The sequence below is a fragment of the Argiope bruennichi genome, chromosome 6 (assembly GCF_947563725.1).
Source record: "Argiope bruennichi chromosome 6, qqArgBrue1.1, whole genome shotgun sequence".
Taxonomy (NCBI): Eukaryota; Metazoa; Arthropoda; class Arachnida; order Araneae; family Araneidae; genus Argiope; species Argiope bruennichi.
This window is the reverse complement of record NC_079156.1, coordinates 112,668,282-112,692,379: the sequence shown is the minus strand read 5'-3', so window position 1 is coordinate 112,692,379 and position 24,098 is coordinate 112,668,282. Positions and strand designations below refer to the sequence as shown.

At 25.1% G+C, this 24,098-nt stretch overlaps 1 protein-coding gene across 2 annotated transcripts; it reads right to left on the bottom strand.

The window, feature by feature from the left end:
- Positions 1-4,606: 4,606 nt before the first annotated feature.
- Positions 4,607-23,133, bottom strand: LOC129972328 (prolyl 4-hydroxylase subunit alpha-1-like). Of its 2 annotated transcripts, none has more exons than XM_056086428.1 (14): positions 22,855-23,133; positions 22,535-22,728; positions 19,379-19,530; positions 18,131-18,301; positions 17,275-17,435; positions 15,571-15,622; positions 14,547-14,743; positions 13,300-13,473; positions 12,230-12,300; positions 10,624-10,777; positions 9,984-10,049; positions 9,808-9,876; positions 7,729-7,825; positions 4,607-6,906 (listed from the first exon to the last, which is right to left on the bottom strand). In XM_056086428.1, the coding sequence occupies exons 2-14, from the start codon at positions 22,714-22,716 to the stop codon at positions 6,836-6,838; spliced, it is 1,617 nt and encodes a 538-aa protein (XP_055942403.1). In that variant the 5' UTR covers positions 22,717-22,728; positions 22,855-23,133; the 3' UTR covers positions 4,607-6,835. The 2 variants fall into 2 exon arrangements, with proteins under 2 accessions (XP_055942403.1, XP_055942402.1); XM_056086427.1 differs by having other exon boundaries at positions 22,957-23,133.
- Between the last annotated feature and the right edge of the window lie 965 nt (positions 23,134-24,098).

The following is a 24,098-nucleotide window of genomic DNA, read 5'->3' as shown; positions in this document are numbered from 1 at the left end:
CTTCTTCTTTCAACTATACTGTTTTGAAGTAAATGTATTCATTGAATAGGAAAAACGAAAATAATTTTATTAATAAAATATTTACGAGCTAAATAGAACAAATAATCTTAAAATCTCTTAAGTACAAGCATGTGTTCTTTTTAAAATACGATTCAAACCAACCACTATTGGAAAACTCTACTGTCAGATCTAGAAACTAGAAATTGCACTGAAAAAAAAATGATATATCACAATTACGAAATGAAAATTTATTTAGACGTAAAAGATATTATTTTCAAGGAATAGCTCCTTATTGAATTTTTCTACAAATCTTTCGATTTAATTTTAGGAGATATTGGGTATCCTCAATTAGCTAGCTGTATAGGATTAGGAAGGGTCTGTACTACAACAGTCTTCATTACATCTGCTTTATTAAGCTACTAGCCCTCTTTGGCGACCAGCCGGTTCACCAATCTTAATGATCGTTAAAATTTTAATAATTAAATATTTTATGTAACTCCTATTTTAATAGCTTCTTCATCAAATAGTTTAAAGCTTCAAATTTGGCTAGTCATATAATTCATTCATAATATTATAAAGGTCTTCAGCCATAACGTAATATGTATCGCTAATTTTCTGTTAGCTCCCGAAGAATTTATGCTTTAAATTATTATTAAATTGCACTTAATATTTCTCAAGAAGTTTTCAACAAAATTTTTCGTTTGAAATAATCGGTAACATGTTTGAAAACATGTTAAGCCTTCAAAACCAAGTCCATATCTGTTGAAAATAGAGTTGTCAGCAATCAGAACACAATGCGCATGCGTGAATTTTCAGCGCCAATTATGGTAGCGCAAATGCGTGAATTTTCTACGCCAGTTGGGGTAATGCTACGCAGATCAGAAATTTTTAATTTCCTTTATTCTGTTTCATTTTAATTCAAACGTACTTCAGAATGAATCTGAAAGATCGATTAATTGACAATATTTAATTTTAAATGCTGCGTCAAACACTAAGAAAATAAACAGAATAGTTTGAAATAATCGACCCAAAATATGTTAAACCTATTCTCGTTAGCGTGGAGAAAAAAACTGAAGCCTTACTCATTTGGCGCTGGGGAAATGAAAAGATTTTTTGGCGGGAAGGTTAGTTTTTAATTAAAAATTTAAGAAAAGGGACCTCAGGTGCACATTCCGGATCTTCAAGGTATTCACGTGCAAATTTGGTAGCGGTAGGTCGAACGATCTGGCCTGTAAAGCGCCAACACACACACACACATTGAGCTTTATATAAGTAGAGATAGATAGATTGTACATGCACATGGAACCTTATAAATATATATATATATATATATATATATATATATATATATATATATATGTTATAATTTGATGCAAAAGTTGGAGGTATACAATGATAAAGTTCTTCTAGGATTGTCTCAATGTATGCAAATGCAGAAAAAATGTCGTTCTTGTAATTTCATTTGATGTAATTTATTTTGTAGTTGATTCTCATCCTTTTTTTTTTAATCCCTTTGATGTATGAATATGCACTGCAAAATGCAGGCCAAAACAAGTTTCAAAATGTGTGCGAAATTTCACTTCATCTTGGAATTATATAGATGTTTAAATTTGGCATTACTCCACATGGAATTCTCTAGATTTTAGTTTCTAATGGAAACATTGATAATTCTTAACACCTTCAGACTTTTTTTTTTTTTAATGTATATAAATCTATCTTTTCAACCATAAGACTAATATTGCATATTCGCAAAAATATTAACGAAAGTTTTTATCATTATTAAACAAATAAATCTTGAATATAATAATTTGAAATTCGTTGCTTAATTGTCGATATGTTGCAAAGATGGATTTGAAATTTCTTTATATTTGCGTAAAAGAAATTCAAATATTCGAATGTTAGAACTCAAATAATAATAATAAAAAAAAGATATATACGTTAGAATTATACACTTGCTAAATGCATCTTATTGAGGAGGCTTGGAAACAAATTTTTTACTACGAAATAATTTATTGCATTTCGATATTCAATCAATTGTATCAAATTGGTGTTGAAAGAATTCAAGGAATACATGAAAATGATAAAGAAATCATTTTTATGAATCTAACATTTCTATCACAACAATAAATAAATAAAAAGTACCTGTAAAGTAAAATAAAGTACCTGTGTTGCCAAAAATCCCACATCAATCAATCAATCTTATTTTATGAACTTTTAAAATAAGCTTGTCATGTGATTTAATGGAATATTGGATTTTTGTTTCATTTTCACACGTTTTATAGTAAATTTGATAATAATATCGTAACTTTGAGTTTTTGTCTAATTCGGATCCTTTATACAAAATGTCTAAGGAGATATTTATGCTAGATTTGAAGTATTTTTTTTTTTTTATTTCTCATCTTGTAGTGAGATACAAAACAAACAATTTACCTCAAATTAGTAATGATGCACTCGAATATCCACAAACCACGTGATAATATTCAAATGTATTTATATTCAGAATAAAACAGAAAACAAGAACGGGCATTTTAATTTTTTTAAATTAATCATTTTTGCGTTGCTCTACACAGTTCTCTTATACTGTGCTGTATGCTATACAGTACTGTTCACAAACCCGTATAGAAGGTCCCGATTTAAATTTATTATATATAATTTTCTTAAAAACATGTAATATTAAATACAGCGATATGTATTTTCATGAAAAAAATCGCAGCTTGTGAAAAATTTGGATAGCTTTTATTTAGTTATTTCTTTTATTAGAAAAGATGGCACTTAAAAAGATAGGATTCATATATTTTTAAAATTTTATCTCATATTTAAAAATAATACTAAATAAATATCAATTCATTATGAAATACTTTGATAGATTACTTATTTTACTTTATTCATTACTTTTACATAGTTAATCATATTTTCATAACTACATTCAATGGTACTTTTTCGTATGCGAAATATACAAAGACATACTACCACAATCATTAAAAAAAAAAGAGAGATTTTGACGAATCTCTACGTTTACAAACCTCTCCCAATCCGAAAAAATACATTGTTGGAATTTGTCTGTGTGCATAAAATAACTCAAAAACTCTGTGAGCTTAACATATAAAATTTGGCATCAGATCTTGGCAACATATTTAGATTTTTGTCACATTTTGAACGAAATTCATTTACAGATCCAGCTTCCGAGTACAAGCGTATGCAATAAATACAAAACGAAAGAAAGCTGGTTGTACACATATTTACATCTAAAATAAAGATCCTTAACAAATTTGGATCCAACTATTTGCGGTCAGATGAAGAGGACGACACCTGAGCCGGCACCCCCCTCTCCACACCACAGAAGGAAATCCTTAAAGATCTAAACCATCTCAATGTAAATCTTTGCATGTAAACATATAATTAAAAAAAATTGCAGTGGCTCAAATAAATGAAATTAGGTGTGTAATCATGAGACTATAGCTGTAATTCTTTGCAAATTTTAATTTTAATCGGTCGAAAAGCAGGCTTTTAAAATATATATTTGGTTTTCCAAAAAATTCCTTATGTTTATTTCTAATTTGGAAAAAAATCATATCATCATATCAAAAACTTGCCATCACAACAGAGAATAAGAAATACAAGAAAAATATCTCAGATAGTTAATTTTATTTCAAAGTAGTTGAAAAATTCACTTGCTACAAATCATTAATAATTTTTTAAAATTAAATATATGTTAAATTACTCAAAGCCAATGTAAAAAGTAAAGAAGAAAAACTGTGTGGGATTTAAAGTTAAAGTATCTCTACAATTACTATGCAGAACTTTTATTGGTTAATAGCGTAATTAACGATATTGAAGGTTCATCATTTTATTAAAACGGCGATTAAAAAACAAAGATATCAAATCATTTATGCATTAGATTTCTCCATGCTTTATAAAATAATTCTTTTTCTCGTCATTTAAATTCAAACAAAAATACATTAACTTTTGATTTGCATGAACTGTTTTTCCCTCTCAAAATCTTATTATTGTAATTTTTAGTCTAATATCGATCTAGCCATGTGAAATACATCATAGAACGTATAGAATAAAAAAAAAAAAAAAAAAAAAAAAAAACCACAACCGATAAAATATTTTCTTATGTTTATTTCTAAATTGGGATTTTTAAAAATTTTGTTTTAAATACCTAAATAACCAAAACATATTCCCATGTTCTCTTTCTCTTACTTATTCAATGGAAAAGATGATATTTCAGTTATAAGTTCAGTTTAAAAAATAATATACATTCCAAAACATGTGCTAAAATAAAAAAACTTCTGCCTAATTACTAACAACAATAAATATTTCAATTCACTATAAAATTTTCCTCCTTGTTATGTAATACAACAACAGACTACAGTTTATAAGATCATTTTCCTGACACAAAAGGGGAGAAGCAAAACACTCATAATGATTTACGTGAAATGCAAGTAGCTGAAATTTGGTACCTTCTGAGAGAATGAAAAAATCTAATTGGATTTTAGAATTCTCAGGAGGTCTAATGATTTCATGGATCCTTTAATTGGAAATATATTTGAATGCTTGCTGTGGTTAGCATATTAATAAATAAAAGATTCACAACAGTTCACTTGATACAAAAAAGTAAGTTTATTGATAGCTGCGAAACATAAATATAGCTTCCATGGATAACAGTAAAAAGGTAATTTTGAGGAGAGGATAACAAAGTTGATTTTGTGATATGTAAATATTTGCAAGAAATACATCTTAAAATGATAGTCACAACAAATATAAATTTTAATGGATTTTTCTAAATTTACATTTCTATCTCTATCAGGATTTGATCATTGTTCAAAAATTAAACTTAATTTATAAACTTCAAACAAGCAACTTAGAAGTAGCAAACAAATAGCATAAATAAAATTCTTAAAAGCTTTAAATTCTAACCTTTTATTCTAAAGAGCACAAGATAAAAACTTAAAAGAGGCGATTTCATTGAATATTCAAATGTTTAAGTTCAACGAAATAAATATAGAAGGCACTATTAAAAAGTGAAACTGTTTTTTGGGCTTGTATTTAATTATGGATGACTTGAATCCACACTGCCAGTTATGGTAAGTAAATGCTGATTATTCAAGCCCAAAATACAATATATGAATAAGCTCTAGATGTTATGTGTGATACAAATGTTTAATATTGAACAATATTAATACTGCACTAATAAATTAAAGACAATTAATATGAAAATAAGTAAAATTAAATGCACTACATTGCAAAATGAAAATTAATATTATAATAAGTAGATTCACTTGAAACAAATTAATTATAATTATCATATGTGAGTATTTAAATATATAACTGCATGATATAAGTAATAAAAATACTTTAATAGAAATAAAAAGAAAGTAATATAAATATGTAAGTAAGAGTATTAAAGTAAATAGCAGCAGAATAGAAATAAATGCATAAATTTAATTCTTTTTAATGCTATTTTAAATAAAAAATAACATGATTAGAATATCTTTTTGCAAAATAACTTTATAATAAAAATCTTGCTATTCCATTTATAATATACATAAGTGAAAAGCATTTAGAATTCTTGGAATCAAATGCAGCATGGCTTGAATATAGTATGGCGCTTTGTTCGAGTATGCAAAATTTTATAAATGCATTTTTCTTCAAAAACATTCAAGAAAGATATAAGGGAAAAAAATATTATACATTATTTTCAGAATAAAATTTGTTGTTTTGTATTTCATTCAAAATAAAAGCAACAATTTTTCTCCTCACAAAGAAATAGGATTGTGAAAAGAGAAACATAAGCAGAAATGGACTTCTATGAACATGAAGTAATTTTATAAATATGTTCTTAGAAAACATTCTTGAAAAGGAGAAAGCTGCTTTTAAAATGATAGCATAAAATAAGAGCAACATATTTTTTTCTTCCTATAATTGGAGTTGTGAAAAAAGAACACAAACAGAAAGGCTAATTATTTTATATCACTCTAATGAGTAATGATTCTGGTAGTGATAATCCTAATACTAAAAACAATGAATACTAAATTCTCATATCATATATCAATTATCAAAAGCGACAAGATTAAAATACCATATAATTTCAAGATGCCAGTAAGTAATTGCATATTGACAACTAGACAAATAACAAAAGTCAATACATTTAACAAATTTGAAACAGAAAAGATAAAATGGAAGACCATGCTCTTAACATAAAATATTAAATAAAATAAATCACTTTTAAAAGTGTTATAATACTTTTTATACAACCTTTCTTAAATGAAAACAAATTTTAATTTGTTTGTACTTAAAAAAATTATTAATATAATAATAAACTAAGCTGAAAATCTTTTGATTTAGAAGAATAAAATAATATTTAAAAGATTTACATCTATATGAGAAAACAACAACCAATCAATAAATTTTTTTATATATATAATAAAAATAATGGCACCAAGTTTTATGCAGACATCTGAAACTATAAATAAATATTTTTTTAATCTAGTAATCAACATAAAATGGCACAAAAGCAAACTAAAACAGAAAGATCATAAATATCAAGGTAAACAAAACATTAAAATTAAAGCTTTTTAAGGATCAATATAATGCTAGTAGCATATATTTCAGTATTTCATGACCATTTTTTTAAAAATAATTTGGCACAAGTAAAACTTCACAAAGATCACACACATTCAACATATTATGAATACGATAAAAATTTACAACAATGTTTAAAAGTCTTTCTAGTAAAATCTCAAATAAAATAACAAAATAAAAGCTAGAAGAACTCCGAGTATGATTAGAGAATATAATTAATCTGGTTACATAGTACTTGAAGAAGAATTTAGTCATTTTCACGCAATCCACATGGTCGTCGAAATTCTTGTCCACGTTCATGGAACCATTTATTTGAAACTAAAAACAAACAAATAAATAATGCAAATCAATTCATTTTTTTCCCTTGAAATTTCAGTTACTAAATAAAAGATAGAGAAAAATTCTTAAGGCATTTGTTTCGTCATTAATGATATTTAACTATTACAGTTAAAAAGAATTTTTAATAATGCATTCAGTTTCTATGGATTATATTTAAGACAGCCTCAAAATAAATGTCAATATGGATAACTTGCCTTAAAAATTAAATATGAAATAAATTAATTTCATGCATTCATAAATTTCATTCAAACTTCTAGATTTTTAATTGAATTCAATTTCTACAAGAATTTTGCTTTTAGGGAGAAGAAAGAAAAATGCTTCTACAATATTGTAAAATTTAATGACAAAAACAAATATATTCTAATTTAAGTCTAGGAGAAAAATTTATTTTCAAAAGTCACTAACATTCATTAATTGTCTTAACTAATATACAAAAATATTTTTATTTAAATTCATATGCACATCCTTTTAATTTATGTTTTCTATAGATATTTATAGTTTCTTTTTTAAAATAAAGCATATTTTTAAAAAATGCTTAAATTGATATTCAAAAATAATTTGTTTATTTTTGAATGCTAAACTACTTTAAAAGATTTAAAGTATAAATAAAATTTTCATTTTAATTACATTTTTAACATTTTGGGCATTTTTTATTAGCAGTATCTTCGACATTTTTAACATTATATATCATTACAATGCTTTTTTTTTTTTTAATTCTATTGTATCTTTGCAAAGAAATAGAATGTAATGATGATGATAGTATTTAAAAAGAATTTTTTTAAGTTGTGGAGTATAACTTACCCCATTTTGAGCCTGCTAGAACAGGACATGCAGCATGTCTAGTTAACATATCCCCCTCTCCACTTTTATGAAGATTATACCAAAATGCAGCAGCTCCCTGAAAAAGAATGTTCTCATTACATTCAAGCAATCAATGAAATAATAGCAACCAATTTAAAACTGATTCCAAATAGTGTAAATTTCTGTTCATATAAATCAGAGAAATAAAGGACAAAAGGAAGAAATAAAAAATGAAATTAAATATTAGCTATATTGAGTTAATCACACATTAAAAATTATTATAAGGAAACACAAAATATTAAATGTTTCATGAACTTACAAAACTACATAAATATATATATATATATATATATATATATATATATATATATATATATATATATATATATATTTAAGAGAATGAAAATTCCAATAGGAAGAAGGAAATGTTCAGTTATTAATGATTATGAATTTTAGAAGATAATACTTAAGATATAAATTCATTTACCCTATAATGAAATTTTGATAATTCTCTATGATGTGAAAATTCTGACCAAACGATAATCATCAAATTGGAAGTATTTTTATAATTTACTTATCTATTGACCTACATCTAAATATCATCAAATGGTATTTCCTGCTAAATTTTGAAGAGTTTCCAATTTCTCTATATAGAATTAGATTTTGCAAAAGAAACAAAAGCTTTCAATTATATTTTTAATATTTCATTTTTGTAGATTGTAGTATCAATTAAACAACCTACAAGCGCAAATGGTAAACAATATAAAAAACATTTTTTAGAAAAAATAATTTGCAAATAGATCAATGAATATGCTAACATATTATTATTCAAATTAAATTAATTAGAAATAAAAATTGGTTTTCTTTGCCTCTCTCCAAAATATTTAAAAAACATTCGAATGGACAGCTGCCTTGTTACTAACACATTTTTGTAAATGTCATCAATTATCTATCCTAAGAAAAATAACATAGACAAATGATACAATATGAATTTCAGTAACGAAAATTAATCGTTTCTCTTAAGTTGTGGCATCCCATTATAAATATTTTCATTTGCTAAAAGCGATAAAAGAAACTGATAATTTTAACTGTTTCAATAGAACTTCTTCATAAGTTATACTAGCTTAACTTTAAAGCACTGATGTTTCCCAATAAATACAAGCTAATTCCGAAAGATTAAATCCTAATTTTGCATTCATTCTGTACATTGGATTCTTATATATTGAAATTCAACACCTCATTTACCTTTTTAATACATAAGAAATTGTTATCTGTTTAAGGTATTCTGAATTATGAAAAATTATAACACTTCTTTTTTCAAACAACATTAAACGGTTTGAAACCACATATTTAAGTTTCAAACTTGTGACTTTTCATAGAATAAAAGAGGGAAATCAAAATATCTAGTTTCTTTCAATAAGGATGAATGGGGAATCAATTGTATTTCAAATGAATTTTTTTTGTGAAATACATCTGGTTGCATGAAAATCAACGAAATGCAAGGGAGAAAGTACTGTAATGCTTATTCCATTACTCCCCCTTCAGAAATAAAGGGACAAAACTTGTAGAATGTATTGTACACTAAATATGCCACTAAGACATCTAATAAAAAAGTCAAAACTTAAGAAAAGCATTTACTAAAATGAACAGAGAGCAAAAAACAGACATTCCTATTTTGAAATACATCCCAAAGAAATATTCGTTTGAAAGAATTAGATCCCGTGTCAATTATAATTCATGAATGTACAAATGAAAAATGAGGCAATAAACAGATAATTTAAGTGGAAAGGTTTGGCATAAGTTCATCCAAAAAGTCCATCCTCAAATACCTAAGATCAAAATTAAAAAAAAAAAAATTGCTCATCTACATATCATAATAAATTAGATATTAAAAATTAAGCATAAATGTTTGAATTCACTTAACCCACCCATTTTTCAAACTTTGTGATAAAATGTCAACTTTTCAAATACTCGTTTTATACTATTTTTTTTAATGTTAGCAAAAAATCAAAGGATTTATATCAAAATAACATAAAAGGCAAAATATTAAAGAATTAGACAAACGACAAGATAAATTACCTTTTTGGGATGCAAAGTGACACCAATTTGTGGAAATACAGTGGCACCACCAGCATCAACATCACTCATCTAAAAATAAAGTTCAAGGTTTATGACAATGTACATATTCTTTAAATGGCATGTCTAGAATTGGGTAGGTAATGAATATAACCTAAAACGTGATGTTAGGAACTTACATAAAGTAACCAGGTTGCTATCCTGTTTCCTGTTCCTAAACTCTGGAATGCATTTGTCTCTTCCCTCTACACAATGATAAAAAATATGAATAAAATAATGTGTAATTTATTGAAAATTAATTTTATTTATTTATATATAATGAAAATATCCAACATTTTAAACAGCTATAAATTATTTATTTTTTTTAAATCTGTACGTGGAACCAGGAAAATGTCAAATACAGTTTATATTTCTATATTTTATGCACATTTTATGAAGTTTATCATTAATATTTATAAATAACTAACAAATTTCTGAAACTTGATATTTTGAAAAACCATTTAAGTTTCATCAATTACCAACACTATTGTGAACTTCCAATGTATTATTTTTCTTCTTTAACTTGTATTAAATTTAGTATCATCATAATTTGCACAGTAACAGAACTATATAGGTGAAGTGAATATCAATATATCTTTGAAGTCAATTGAGTAACAGGTGGCAAAATAAACGGAAATGAAATTTGACTTATTTATAAGTTCAAAGTCAAACATGTATAAGTTCAAAATCAAGCATGTAAATTTAGTTGTAACAAATATAATCAGAAAAATCTCATAAAAATTTTGCATAGAAATAAGTATAAGAAAAGGTATTACTTACTCTAGCAAAGTCAAAATGAGGTTCATAATGTCCTCCAATACCATAATTAACAACTTGAAGTTCCTCGGCAGTCGAAACAGTAAGACCAGTTACATCTTCTACTCTTTGAGATATTTTATGAACAACTGGATGTTCTTCATTTTTTAACCAAGCACTGCAACCAAGAAAGTACATTTGAGCAAAAACATATAAAGAATGGGACTTGAAAGTTATTTATCTCTTTCATTAAAACTAATTAAAAAGAAATAGAAGAAACAATTATTTTTCTACTTTAATTAAAAATATATACAAGTAAAAATATTACATAGCATGCTTCATTTGATATATCACTTGAATAAATTTGGAATATTTATGTCTCTTATGATTTATCCCTCACAAGAAAACATTTGAGATGAATGAACAGACATTTTACCAATTCTATAGTAATTCTGGTATTTTTTTTAAAATTGAAATAACATGAATGCTTTGAATTTATAAAACATGCAATGTACCATCGATCAAAAATCTTTGCTGAATTTAATATCTTAAAAAAACATATCAACACACAAGTAACTGATACTATTGATATTGATAACAGTATACATTATAAAACAAAGATCAAATTCATGACACAAATAAATATCTTTGTGGGCCAAGAAATATAACATTTTGTAAAATGCTTATTAATAAACATTTTGAAGACTGAATTTTTAAATATATTAAATTAATAATATCTCAACATAAGTATTAGGAAAGGAAACACAAAAAGGAACTTATCACAATTATTAAGAGAAGAAAAAAATTCTTTTTTCAAATCCATTAAAACAAAATATCCTTTGTAATAGGAATGATAATACAAAAGAAGTGAGGCCAAGCAGTTGAAAGAAAACATTTTGACAGTTTTTCTTTCTTTCTTCGATCAGTTTTTGAAAATAAGCTGATGTTCTATAAAATTTGAAGGTTTCTCACCCCCATCCAACTTACATAAACTTATACCTTGTTTATTTGAACCATGAAAGCATTTGAATCTGACACTGTGTATTATAATATATTAAATTCTCACACAAATATTTAAGATAACTTGTGCAAGTGGAAAAAATTATTATGATTACATAGAGATTAATGAATGTGTTTATTAATGAATAAAATATGCAACACAAAACACTCTAATGTTATCTTATTGAAAGAAATAGAAAGTACTAAAGTTCATTCACATTTTTATGATTGAAATTTTCATAGAATCAATCTACTAATCTAAAAATCTGGTACAAACCAAAAACATAAACAAATTAAAAATCTTTTGAATTTTTTTAGATCATTGCATAATATTTGAAACTTTCATGAAATATATATAAAATTACATTGTAATCACAAAAATATTGTATTAATTTAAAACTTGATTTTACTTCCCTTCTGAAAAATTTCTGATGCATGGCAAGATTACTAAGTAGAAAAAATGAGTCTAAAATTTCCAATCTCTATATTTTTAAGGGGAATTCAAATATCCCACAATGGAATTAAAAATGACTTTATAAAAATATACATACTGAACAATAATTAACAATTTCTATATCGACTTCAAATTTAATAATAGTTATACTAAGAAGAAAAATAAATATACATTTACCTCTTGCTAATCCTATAATTTGCATACTCCAGTTCTCCAGATTTAGCATTCTGAACAGTAGCTCTTTGCAGCTAAACATAAAATAAGACATAAAAATATAACTTTGGAAAAATCATAATGCAGAGATAAAAGGGAAAAAAAAGCATTAACAAAAATCTGTACCTTTCCTTTATTTAATTTTATTTGTACATTAAGCTTTTTATTTCTGGACTGATGGAATATGATTACAAATACTGCAGGGGAATATTACAAATACTCCAAGCACCCCTCCACCACTGAATGAAACAAGGGAAAGAATACAGGAAAAGAATATAATTTTATGCAGGGAAAATTTTAGATGATGATAGTGTGGTAGTGAGGAATTGAATCAGTAAGATTTGATATGACTACTGGTCCTTAATCACTTAAAAGAAACACTAAAGGAAAAGATAAATTTGTAAGTAATTCAAGCATAGACTAGCAGGTTTTGACAATAGATTTTATCACATTTTTTACATATGCTCTTTTGTAATCTAAAAATATAAGGTAATGGTAGAAAGTTTATATGATGGAGTGTTAGCAATGTGAATAAGATGGATGAGGGATATACATCTTGGTAGTTTTTACAGTTAAAAAGTTCCAATTATTTCATTCATAAAACAAACTTCATATTTTAAGATTCAGTACATACCATCAAAATATATAGTAGCAAGTTTGATAATATCAGATTAAAATTACAGAGGTTTACTTACATAGGTATTGCTCACCAATATATTCATTCGCATTAAATTTTCAACTTTCTAAATATCATAGAACAAATATTAAATATAATATATAATTGTTTATATTATAACACTATTGATTATTTTAACCTATTAACTGTTTTGTATAAATTATAAGATTTCAAATTATACAAAGATATATTTTCAATATTAAATATATATATATATATATGTATGCCAAATCAAAAATGCATAAGATATATTTCACTGTTAGTCAGTGTTCAAAGGGGATATTCAGAACTTATTTGAATTAGAATAAAAATTAAATTCCTCTTTGTAAATGCATTATGAGAAAAATTAAATACTTACTCTAGGTAGGGCTAAATATTTGACAACTTCAATTTCTTTGTCAGTCACAATGTCATGAAAGATGAAAATTTTTGGAGCTTTAAATACTATTTCTCGTTTAACAGGTTGAAGGATGTAGTAAGGATGGCCATTGGTAAAATAATCACATTTAAGATTTTTTTGTTCTTCAAAACTCTGTAATGAAATATAGAAAAAAATATATTTTGCAAAAAGCATATATTATATTCCTTTTCAAAAGAAAAATAGTATTATTTTTAAAAATATATAATTTAAAGCTAATACATTGACAAGGCAATAATGTAATATAAGATTTGTTGTAATAAAATTTGTACAACTGACAAGACAAAATGTAAAGGATACGGCAAATGTTATCTGCTTATATAGAAATATGAAAAATATTTATACAACAATTTGGAGTTGAAACAACAATTAGTTTGAAACATTGCGGCATGTCAAAAAGTACTCCCAATACAAAGTATTCAAATCCATTGTTTGAAAACAAATATAATTACTACTACATTTTAAAAAAGGCAGAATTTATTTTTAGCTGATAATCAAAATCAGCTTTCAAAGCAAAAATCAATCATTTATCATTTCCCATCTAACAAAGAAATCTGACAAATATAGCAACAAAGCAAAATTTTAAATTTAAGATATGGTTTAAAAAACACAGGAAAAGCATATGAGATAAATTTTTATGATAAACTATCATTGTGAATATATCAAAAAAAAAAAAAAAAAAATGGTGGGAAAAAAAAAGAGGGAAAAATTATAAGAGAAGTCAACTGCATTGAAAACTTTAAGGTTAGAACATGTCAACATCAATCAAATCTGAAATGTGTGTGAAATCCACAAACTAATAAAATAAAACCATAGTGTTTGGACAACAGAACAAAAAAACTGAGGGATTATAGCATATTTGAATACCACAGTATAATAATCATGGCTATCATAGTATATTGTTAAGTAATGGCATAAATAATATGTACTATGAAAAATTCTTTATAATGCAATAGTAGTCCCCCCCCCAAATAAAACATATTATCATATGGAATTGTCATTAATCATGGCTGTCACTAATTCTATTGAAAAAAGTGACTGATTGTTATTCACATATTAAAGCACATGTTCATTAGTACAAATTTATGTTATAGTAAGAATGGAAATGCATAGATTATTTGGTTGAGAACAGGAAATTACTAATTCAATTTTGTAAATAATAAATTAAAAAGGTTTCTTGCACTCACTATGGTGGATTCTGAGCGACATAGTCTCTCATATTGTTCTCTCTCAGATAGTTCAGTATCTGCTTTGGTAGATTCAGAATAATTTACATCACCAACTAATGGAACATCCCCATCATCTCCTCTTTTCATCTGAGCTGCATTTCTGATGGCATCTTCATAATAAGCTCGATTTCCAGCAGCACGAGGATGATTTGGAACTGAATTTAATTTTCAAAATAGCATGAATAATTTGATTATAAAAATTTTAACTACAGTTCAATTAGTTTATAAACAATACAAATCTTTTTTTTTTCCTTTAAAACCAATATTAAATACATATATACATTCTATGAAAAATTAAACAAATGTTCAAACTTCTTTTTCAAAAGAACGATTTTAATAATGTGTTAGTATAATAATCTTAGAAACATTGTTTTTGTTTTCGAGGTCTACTTTGAAATTTATTGGTGTTTACTGAGCAATTATATTTTGAATGAATTATTCCCCATTTCATGGAATGAAAAACTGTGATACTTCTTTCAAGTAATTACAGAATTAACAATAATATTAAAAGTTGTCTGGGGATAAATCTTAGTAAATTGGTATTAAGAGTTATAAATATGTTAAGCTAGTAGAATATATAAATGAATCTAGAATTACAAAAAAATAATTTAGGTCCATGATCGATAAAATATAAATAAAATTATAATAAATGATTAAAATAATAAGAAGTTGCACAGTTTTAGACTAATAACATATACTAGATTATTGAAAATATAATTAAAAGAGTATCAGGAAACACAAAGTATTTAAATAAATGAACTTAAAAAAAAAAAAACTTTAGTTATAATTCATTATCTACAGATACAAGTATTCACAACCAAAGAACAGAACTGATCAAATTTTAGAATTAATTTTTTGAAATTTTCAAGCTTTATTATGGGAAATTTTATTTAGATTAGATAACTTTAAATTTTCATTAGTTTTTTATTTTTAACTTTAAAGCATATTGTTAAAATAATTAAAAATGTTATATTATTCTTACCAAGTTCAAGCAAATCATTTGTCAGTTTCAGAGCATGACGAGTATTCCCTTGCTGTAAAATAATAATATTGGAAAACGTTTGAAAAATAGGGAAAATTATAACAAATTACTACTAACAAAAAAAATCAAATGCTTTTTCTCTCAAACAATTTAAGCAAAATTTTAATATTAAATTATATTATTAGTTTGAATTGCAATTCATAGTCTTTTTTTCCCTCTACTACTACTAAATAGTCCTAATAAGAATTTAAGTATCAGTAAGCAACCAATTATAAAATTATTAATTATGAAGATAAAATCCAAATTATCTTTTGTTTCACTAAAATATAACTAAATTCTCAGTTTACTTTTTGTTCTGCTCATTTTAAACTGCACTTATTTCCTTTTCTTTTCTTTCCTTCTGTACTAAAATCTGCACATTATTAAAAATTTAGTCTTATGTTGAATAAGGATAAATATAATCTAGTGTTGAATTTGGTTTGATTAAATTAAATACTGTTCCATGAGGTTGGGGATTGACTTTGTAAAATTTCCCACTAGTTCCGTTAACTCCTACAGCCCCAATCAAATTAGGTCCAGTTGAGTGAGTTCCTCTCATTAAATCTAGTTAATGAGTGGATTGATATATGGCTGTGGAAATAAATAAATCAAGCTTTAAAAAGAAATGAGAATTAGATACTGTCATACAGAAATTAATAACCTAATTAACTCAACCTATTTAATAACCTAAATTAAACTCTGAATAACAAAGATAACAACATATAAATTTCATAACTAAGATAATTCAACAGGTTATTTAGGGGCAAATATAGAACTAACAAATAACTTTTATTATGATGGAAAGTTTAAAAATTCAATGAAATGATCAAAATAAAATTTTGTTCAGGGTATTTTTAATCAAGTAGCAATACTGATTACAAATTAGCAATCAACATTCCAATGGTATAATTGTTCAGAAACCACAAATCTGAGTGTTTTTTAAGAAATTGATAGGATTTTTTTTTTTTTTATTAATAGCGAAATATTTTACCTGAAGAGAGCTGAAAAATGTATGAATTAAAATTAATGAGCAACTTTGGTACTGAACATGAAAAAACTTTATTCATTACTTGAAGTTTAAGAAACAAACTTATTCAATTTTCCAATTTTCTACAAACAGAAATATAATTCAATTTTATTTATTTATTTATTTTTGTAAATTTTAATATCCATGTTTGAAACAAAAACCCAAAATACAATAATATTACTTCTTATATTATACAATTAGCATTTAAATGAGATGCGAAAAGATCATACAATGAAAACATAAATGTTGGTCTTAATAATTCAAATATGCCTTTATGAAATAAATTTTTTAATACATAAAAAAAATATTTTAAGCAAATTTCATAAAATAATCAATAGCCATCTATAATAACGAATAAGAATGTTATCCTTAAGAGAAAAATAAAAAATCCTAATACAAGTAAATTTAAAAAATAAAAAAATTTAAAGTAAAACATAGATTATTCTTGGATTAACTGCTTTATAGTAAGAGTTTAAAGAAGCAGATAATAAAAAATGAAAGTACTTGATTTTAATTCAGTAAACTTGCAAAAAAAAAAAAAAAAAACCCTCCCCCTACTACAAAATTGCCACAAATTCTATCCTTGCATATATATATATATGATCAGTACTCAAAATTTTGATATGATTGTTATTTACCATGTAAGTAGAAAATGCTAGATATTCTAGAATATCAGCTTTGTCAACTGTTTTATTTGTCTCTTCATCAACTCTATCAAGAGCTTCTTGCATCCATAAAATTGTATGGTAATGGTCTCCATTATTGTATGATTGCCTTCCCAGTTCAAAGCAGTCATTAGCTTTAAAATATATACAATGAATTATGAAAAACTATCAAGAGTGCTATGTACAAAATCTCATTTATAAAATAAATTAAAATTTTATTTAACAAATACACAAATTCTAATTTTGCAATATAAAAAGATTATTTCTTCTTCAACCTAATCTAGAAATAAAGAGTTTTGATTTAAGTATTTCAGCATATTTAAATTTAACTAGTATTATAAATTGTAACAGGTAAAAATTTATTTACAAGAATTTTCAAGATTTATTACTGATATAAGCAAATGTAAGAAATATTACTTCAAAATAAATCTTAAAAGTTAAAAAAAAAAAAAATAGTCAAAAAAACTTACAAGTGCAAGTCCATTAAGGATCTAAGATGTATGAAAATTTAACTGTCAAATATTAAAACTTACGGTGCAAAACAATTTCAATTGTTATATAATTAGACATAAAACTTGAACGGTAATAGTGGAAAGAATAAAACTATAATTTATTTCATTATAATATTACAACATAAACAAAAAACACTAAAGATCAAAATTTCATTCAAAAAATAAAAGAAAATTGGATAATATATTTTGAATATTTAACGCCACTTTCTTGCCAGCCATTATCTTAAAACTTTATCTAAAAAATTATAATCAAGCAAAAATAATTTATTATTTTGATAAAACTTTGATAATAAGATAAGAAATTTTAAAGTATAAACCTGTTAACTCATGAGATGGTTTTGTTCCTGAAATCTGTCCACGAGCCAAAGTGGAAGTATCCAATTTATAAGTATCTTGTAATCTAAGTAATGCTTCAGCAGCTCCAGTAAGATCTTCATCTTCTGGAAACTTAAGATCCCCTCTAGTCTGAGTAATATTCTCAATCATTGCTAAAAAATAGTTTTTAAATGCATATGAGTTTAACAATGACAATATAATTTATTTCATTATTATAATAGCCATAAATGATGAGAATTGAAAATAAAGTATTAGCTTAAACAGCTAGGAAAGAAAAATATTCGTGATTATTTACATCAAAAGTTGCGGTGCATTTAATTCATAAATTATGTCACTAAAATTAATTTCATTCTTTGCGAGTCACTGATTAGTAACCTAAGTTAATACCGTTTTTTTTATACAATGATTAAATTTAACAGAACTAAGATTAAATTTATCACATCTAATATCTAATAAATATTTTAGTCACTGAAAAATTCTGTGTACAGAATCTATACAATTGATTTATTATTTCTCTAAATCTATTTATATTAATTTTTTATTTTTAAAATATAATGAACTGGAATTTCATTTAATTAAAAAAATTTATTATTTTTATATTCAATTTTTAATTTAAAACTGAAAATGATAAGATTGGTACTTTTGGAATTAAAGCCAAAGCAGAGAAGTTTTTGATTTGCTGCCACTATATTACTGTAAATGAACAATGAATATTTTCTATAAAATAAGAAAAGTTGGAAACATAACTATGGTTCAGTTATTAAATAAATGTATCTATGATACTGAACAAAATCAAAAGATTATTTTTTTTAATAAAGAGATCGACCAAACAGTTTAAATTAAAACATATTTTAAATTAATAAAGGTAACTATAAGCTTTTAAAAGGAAATAAATAATAAAAAATTACATATCAGATTAAATTTTAAATATGTTATCACAGTTATTTATTAACATAGACAGAAAGAATCTTACAAATAAATGCTTGATTAGAACAAAAAAAATAAATGATAAAACATAAAAATTTACATGTATTTATGCCACCCATCTATACGAGTCCACTACAACTATAAATCTTAGGTAAGGAGAAAAAAAATCACAAGCATGATTACTTTAAAACAAATTAAAAATAGATACATTTAGATATCAAATGAGTACCAACTTGAATCTTTGTTTCTAAAAAGTATTACAAAATAATTTAAAATCCCCACACAAAAAATGGACATTTTACCTTTTCCAGCACTTTTCAACATCAAGGACTCAGCTAACTTCCAATCAGTACTCAGCCTTTTTACTAACAAAAATGCATTGATAGGATTTTCTAGGAATGATTGTGAATCTACAGATGCAATCTGATGAAGTCTGCCATACTCATCTTTTAACCTAATAACAACAATGAATTTTTTTTAAATAAAATTTTAAACAATTTCTAAATAAATTATTTCAATTCATTAAAGATAGCTATTTTCTTCCAAAAAAATATTATTTCTTTTCAATTATAACAGTTTTTTATAGATGAATTTTGATTTTTGAAGTATGGTTATTACTTTTTCAAACTATTTATCTTGAGTAGAATGCAAATAAGTAACTACACAAATATATGTCATCAGAAACATTATTCTAAATCCATAAATAATTGTTAAATTGCATGCGGCAAAATACAATAATTTAAAAATTCAAAATTTAGATAATTAAAAAAAATTAATAAACATTAATACTCAACGATCTTATCTATATCCTTTGGAACAGAAGAAAACAAAACTTATCATTCTTTTTATATGAAAATCATGAAATAATTTAGTCTAATCAGGAATAAGCTGTAGCAAAACTAAAATTGCTTGAAAAAAATATGTAACAATTTAAAATTTATTGAATTGTTAATAAATAATAGTATATACATCTTTTAAACATCAGAGTATCAAATGCTAAAAATATAACATTCCTAATAATTATTAAAAACTAGAAAGTTTAGATTTGAAATACAAAATTAATGGGTCAAGATACACAAAATAAATACTAACATTTTGGGGATTAATAAACAACATAAAGAGACAGGTAGGTTGATGTATATACAACTTATCCAGACAGGATTAATCACACAGAATTATATTATATCTACAGATTTTCCAAAGGAAGAGTGACTCAAGATTATGACTCTTCTCTTTTTATATTCTGTATTAACCTCTTGATGCGTGGTGGTATCACAGTGAAACCGCCACTTTCTAAACATTATTTCTAAATGTGTGATGATTACTAATCGAAACCAAAGGCTCTAAAATAATATTCTAACTTTAATCATTGCCTGCAGATATTAGCACACTAGTTAATATCTCTCTTACATACAAAAAAAAAACATTATTTTTAATGCTTTTTCTCAATACTTTCAATTTTTTTTTCAACAAGCAAAAAATAAGCAAATTCAAAATGTCCTCATAAATTTTTATATTAAATCTGTCTACAACATACACATTTTTTTTTTCAAATCAAATTGTGAAATAAAAGTTCTTCACACTTGACATCTTTTTAGGTGGTTTCAGAGACATACTACCGTGCATGGCATGAGATTCTCTATCACTTGAAACACTTTAGCGAAACTGATCTGTTTTCCCCTGTCTCTCTTATTCAAGTGGCAGATAATTTACAAGAGTTTTGCCATGTGTTTAGGTTTTGTGAATAGGTTAGTTGAAATTTTTTCTTTTCAGTTGTCTTTCATCTTGTATTAGTAAGCAGCCATATTCTGGGGATATTAAATATATGTTCTAATATACCATAATTTTCTTAATTTTTAAATGATTAATTTAAATATTATGTTTCTTCATAACTTGAATATAGTGTTGATTGTATTTAGTCTAAATGCCACGTAAAAATAATTTGCCATTGTTAGCTTTCTTTGTGGATTACTTGTTATTAAAATTGTTTATTTTTCTATTATATATATATATATATTTCATATTGTAGGATTGTTTAAGTAGTTTTCCTTGTTAATATTGTATGTTTCAGTATTTTCATAAATAATTATGGAAATTATTGAGTAATTATGTTACAAAACAAATTAAAAAGTATTAACTATTCATAAGAAGAATATGTCATAGGTGGGTGGTGGTACTTCAGTGAAACCACCACACATGGTGCAGTCCAATATTAATTTTTTTAAAGGTAATTTCTCTTTCTTTGGACCCTAAGCATATAAAATAATTACATAATTTTTAAAAATTCAAAAAATTTATACTTGTGTGCTTTGAAGGATTAACAACCCTTGGTCACTAATTGTTCACCAGGATCAATGGTGGCTAAACTTTTCAATTAAACATTTTATAACTTAATAGCTTCCTTAGCAATTTTAAAACTTCAAATTGAGATAAACTTATAACTTATAGACCTCACATTGTTCTATTATTATGCAATGCATTTTTCTATTTATATTTTTATAAATCCTATAATAACACATGAAAGAACAGCAGTTTTTAAAAACATGTGCACTTTAAAATCTTTTATCATTACATGATTTTGAGTTAACTTAAATTGTATGTAAATAAATAAAAATCTTATAAAAAGCATGACTAACATTGGAATCTACTTAAGAAAAAAGAAAATTATTTGAATTTAATTCCGATACTGAGACATATTCTATAAAAAATATTCGATATTGTCTTAAAATAGAAATAAAAAAATTATACACCTTACAGATTGGTATAATTGAAGATATTTCTTTTTTAAAGTTTTAAAAAGATTCAAAAGTTATTTTTATTTTGCAATATTTCCAGAAAGTTATTTAAAAAATACAAAATTCAATTTTAAATACTTGCTCTTGCCTCTTAAAAATATATGAGTCCAGTTCTTGAATTTTAGACCAGATGGTCTAGCCAGTGGAGTCCCAACAAACACATTCATTCATCTTTATTATTAAAAGATACTTAAACATACATTATAAGATAACCAACTGTCATGTTTACTACAATTTTCAAGAATATTCAGAATTTTTTTTATTTCAATTCATCTTTATATCTATCAACAAAAGTAATAAAATTAGACATATTTCAATTTTGCTAGATAATTATCTATTAGATTTAAACAGCGAAAAAATTATGCAAGTTTACTGCCATAAATGGAAAAAATGTGAGAAAACAGACGATAAATCAATAATTCCATCTTTAGTACTAGATGTTGTACTTAAAGCAGAGGCGTGGCTATGGTCTATGATAGTTATATGTTTTTATGAAACATATATTGCTTTAAGTATTATTTTTATAACATTTCTTAATAATTAGATCAAAAAAACATTGCTTTTGAAAGATATAGCTTCAATTAATCAGTATCTTCAAATGTAAGGAAATGGAAATTTTTTTATTTATCAGTCGATGAACTTAAATAATCTGAAGAGACTTACTTTTTTATTTCTTGCAATCGCTTTTCTTCCATCTCAATATATTTATCTATCGTTTTGATGATTTCCCCTTCAGTATAAAGCAGCTTTTCTAGATCCACGATAGCTGTGAAAACTTCAGAAGTAGCCGGGTGACATAGAAAGAGTAAAGCTCCACCAAAGAGAATGAAAACCGCGGAAGACATCGTGAGCAATTTCTAAAATGAAAGATTATATATTATGGCAAACAGAGATAGTAGAAATAATCTATTCGCTATAATATATATTCATGAATGTCAAATACTATAAGCAACAATACGAATGATATAAAAATAGCTACAAACAATATTTGACAGACAGCCGGATCAGAGCTGACAATGTTGATAATTTCAAACATAAAAATTAGCCTATTTTAATTTATGCACATTTTAAACCAGAATACTAACTATGATCACAACAAAAAATCTACGTGACGAGGCTGTTCTGAGAAGAGCTAGAAAATTCTAACACGTGTCATCATCATATTTAGAGTTATCCCAAAAAATTTTTTTCGTCGCGTCTCGGTCTACATGAAATAAAAACAAAAACGCATGTTGTCAGATTCATCAATGAAATGAAAACCATCTGTGCAAGTCACGGATAACAGTGATTACATAGCTTCCTATAATTAACCCTTTTTAGTAAAAAAAAAAATAACTCACTTCTTAATGAAATTAATCATAAATTGCAAAAGTCATAGTTTCATTTTATCTTGATTGAATTATTTTCATATTTATTTTAATAGCTTTTGTAACTACATTTCTTTAGAGTCATATTGAGAGCAGATAAAATATTTATGTGGTAATAAACTGAATTATTATTTATAATAATGTACTTTTATCCATAAAAGAGCAATTAAAGTTATTTAGTATTTCACACATATTTTTTTTTAATTTAATATAAGTACATGCATTATAATAATATTTTGAAGAACTGAAATGTTTTGCCCTTTTGTTTTGAGTTGTAACGTTGTTTGTAGAACATAATTTTTTAATCCCTTATCAAACCGGAATTATGATTCCTGTTTGCTCTTGTAAACCGCGCTACTTCTCCCTATTACGATAAAAAAAAGAAAAAAATGCGGGGTTATCAGATTTGGCATGCGAGCATATTTTATTTATTCAGTTCGCGTTTAGAAATTTTATTTTTCATTTTAATTCATATTTGAAATTTCTAGAAATTTGAGTCAAGTTGTTTCATTCACTCAAAAAAACTAACTTTTAATACTCTTAGTAATTAATATGATATATTTCGTTGATGTAATTTTTATTTAAATTAAAATATTTTTAATCAGCGAAAGCAATAAAAATATTCTGGTGCAAAATTTGAATCAATATATTTTTTTATACTATTGTAATTTGAAATACATTATGTTGCAGCTATTACTATATATAATTTTATTAATAATAAAATCAAAAATATACGTCTAATCATGATCTGTTAAAGCAGCATAAACACACTTTACTGGCCATTAATTTGTACTATTAAGTAATTATCGTTTGTACTATGGAGAAATTAAAAAACAAACGAAATTTCGGCATTTTTCTGC

Excerpts from the sequence above, each read along its gene's own strand:
- LOC129972328 (XM_056086428.1), bottom strand. The coding sequence starts at position 22,716 with ATGTCTTCCGCGGTTTTCATTCTCTTTGGTGGAGCTTTACTCTTTCTA. Across the intron at positions 14,744-15,570 it reads AAATGATTTGCTTGAACTTG|TTCCAAATCATCCTCGTGCT; the intron begins GTAAGAATAATA and ends AATTAAATTCAG. Across the intron at positions 6,907-7,728 it reads TCTAGCAGGCTCAAAATGGG|TTTCAAATAAATGGTTCCAT; the intron begins GTAAGTTATACT and ends GTTTGTTTTTAG.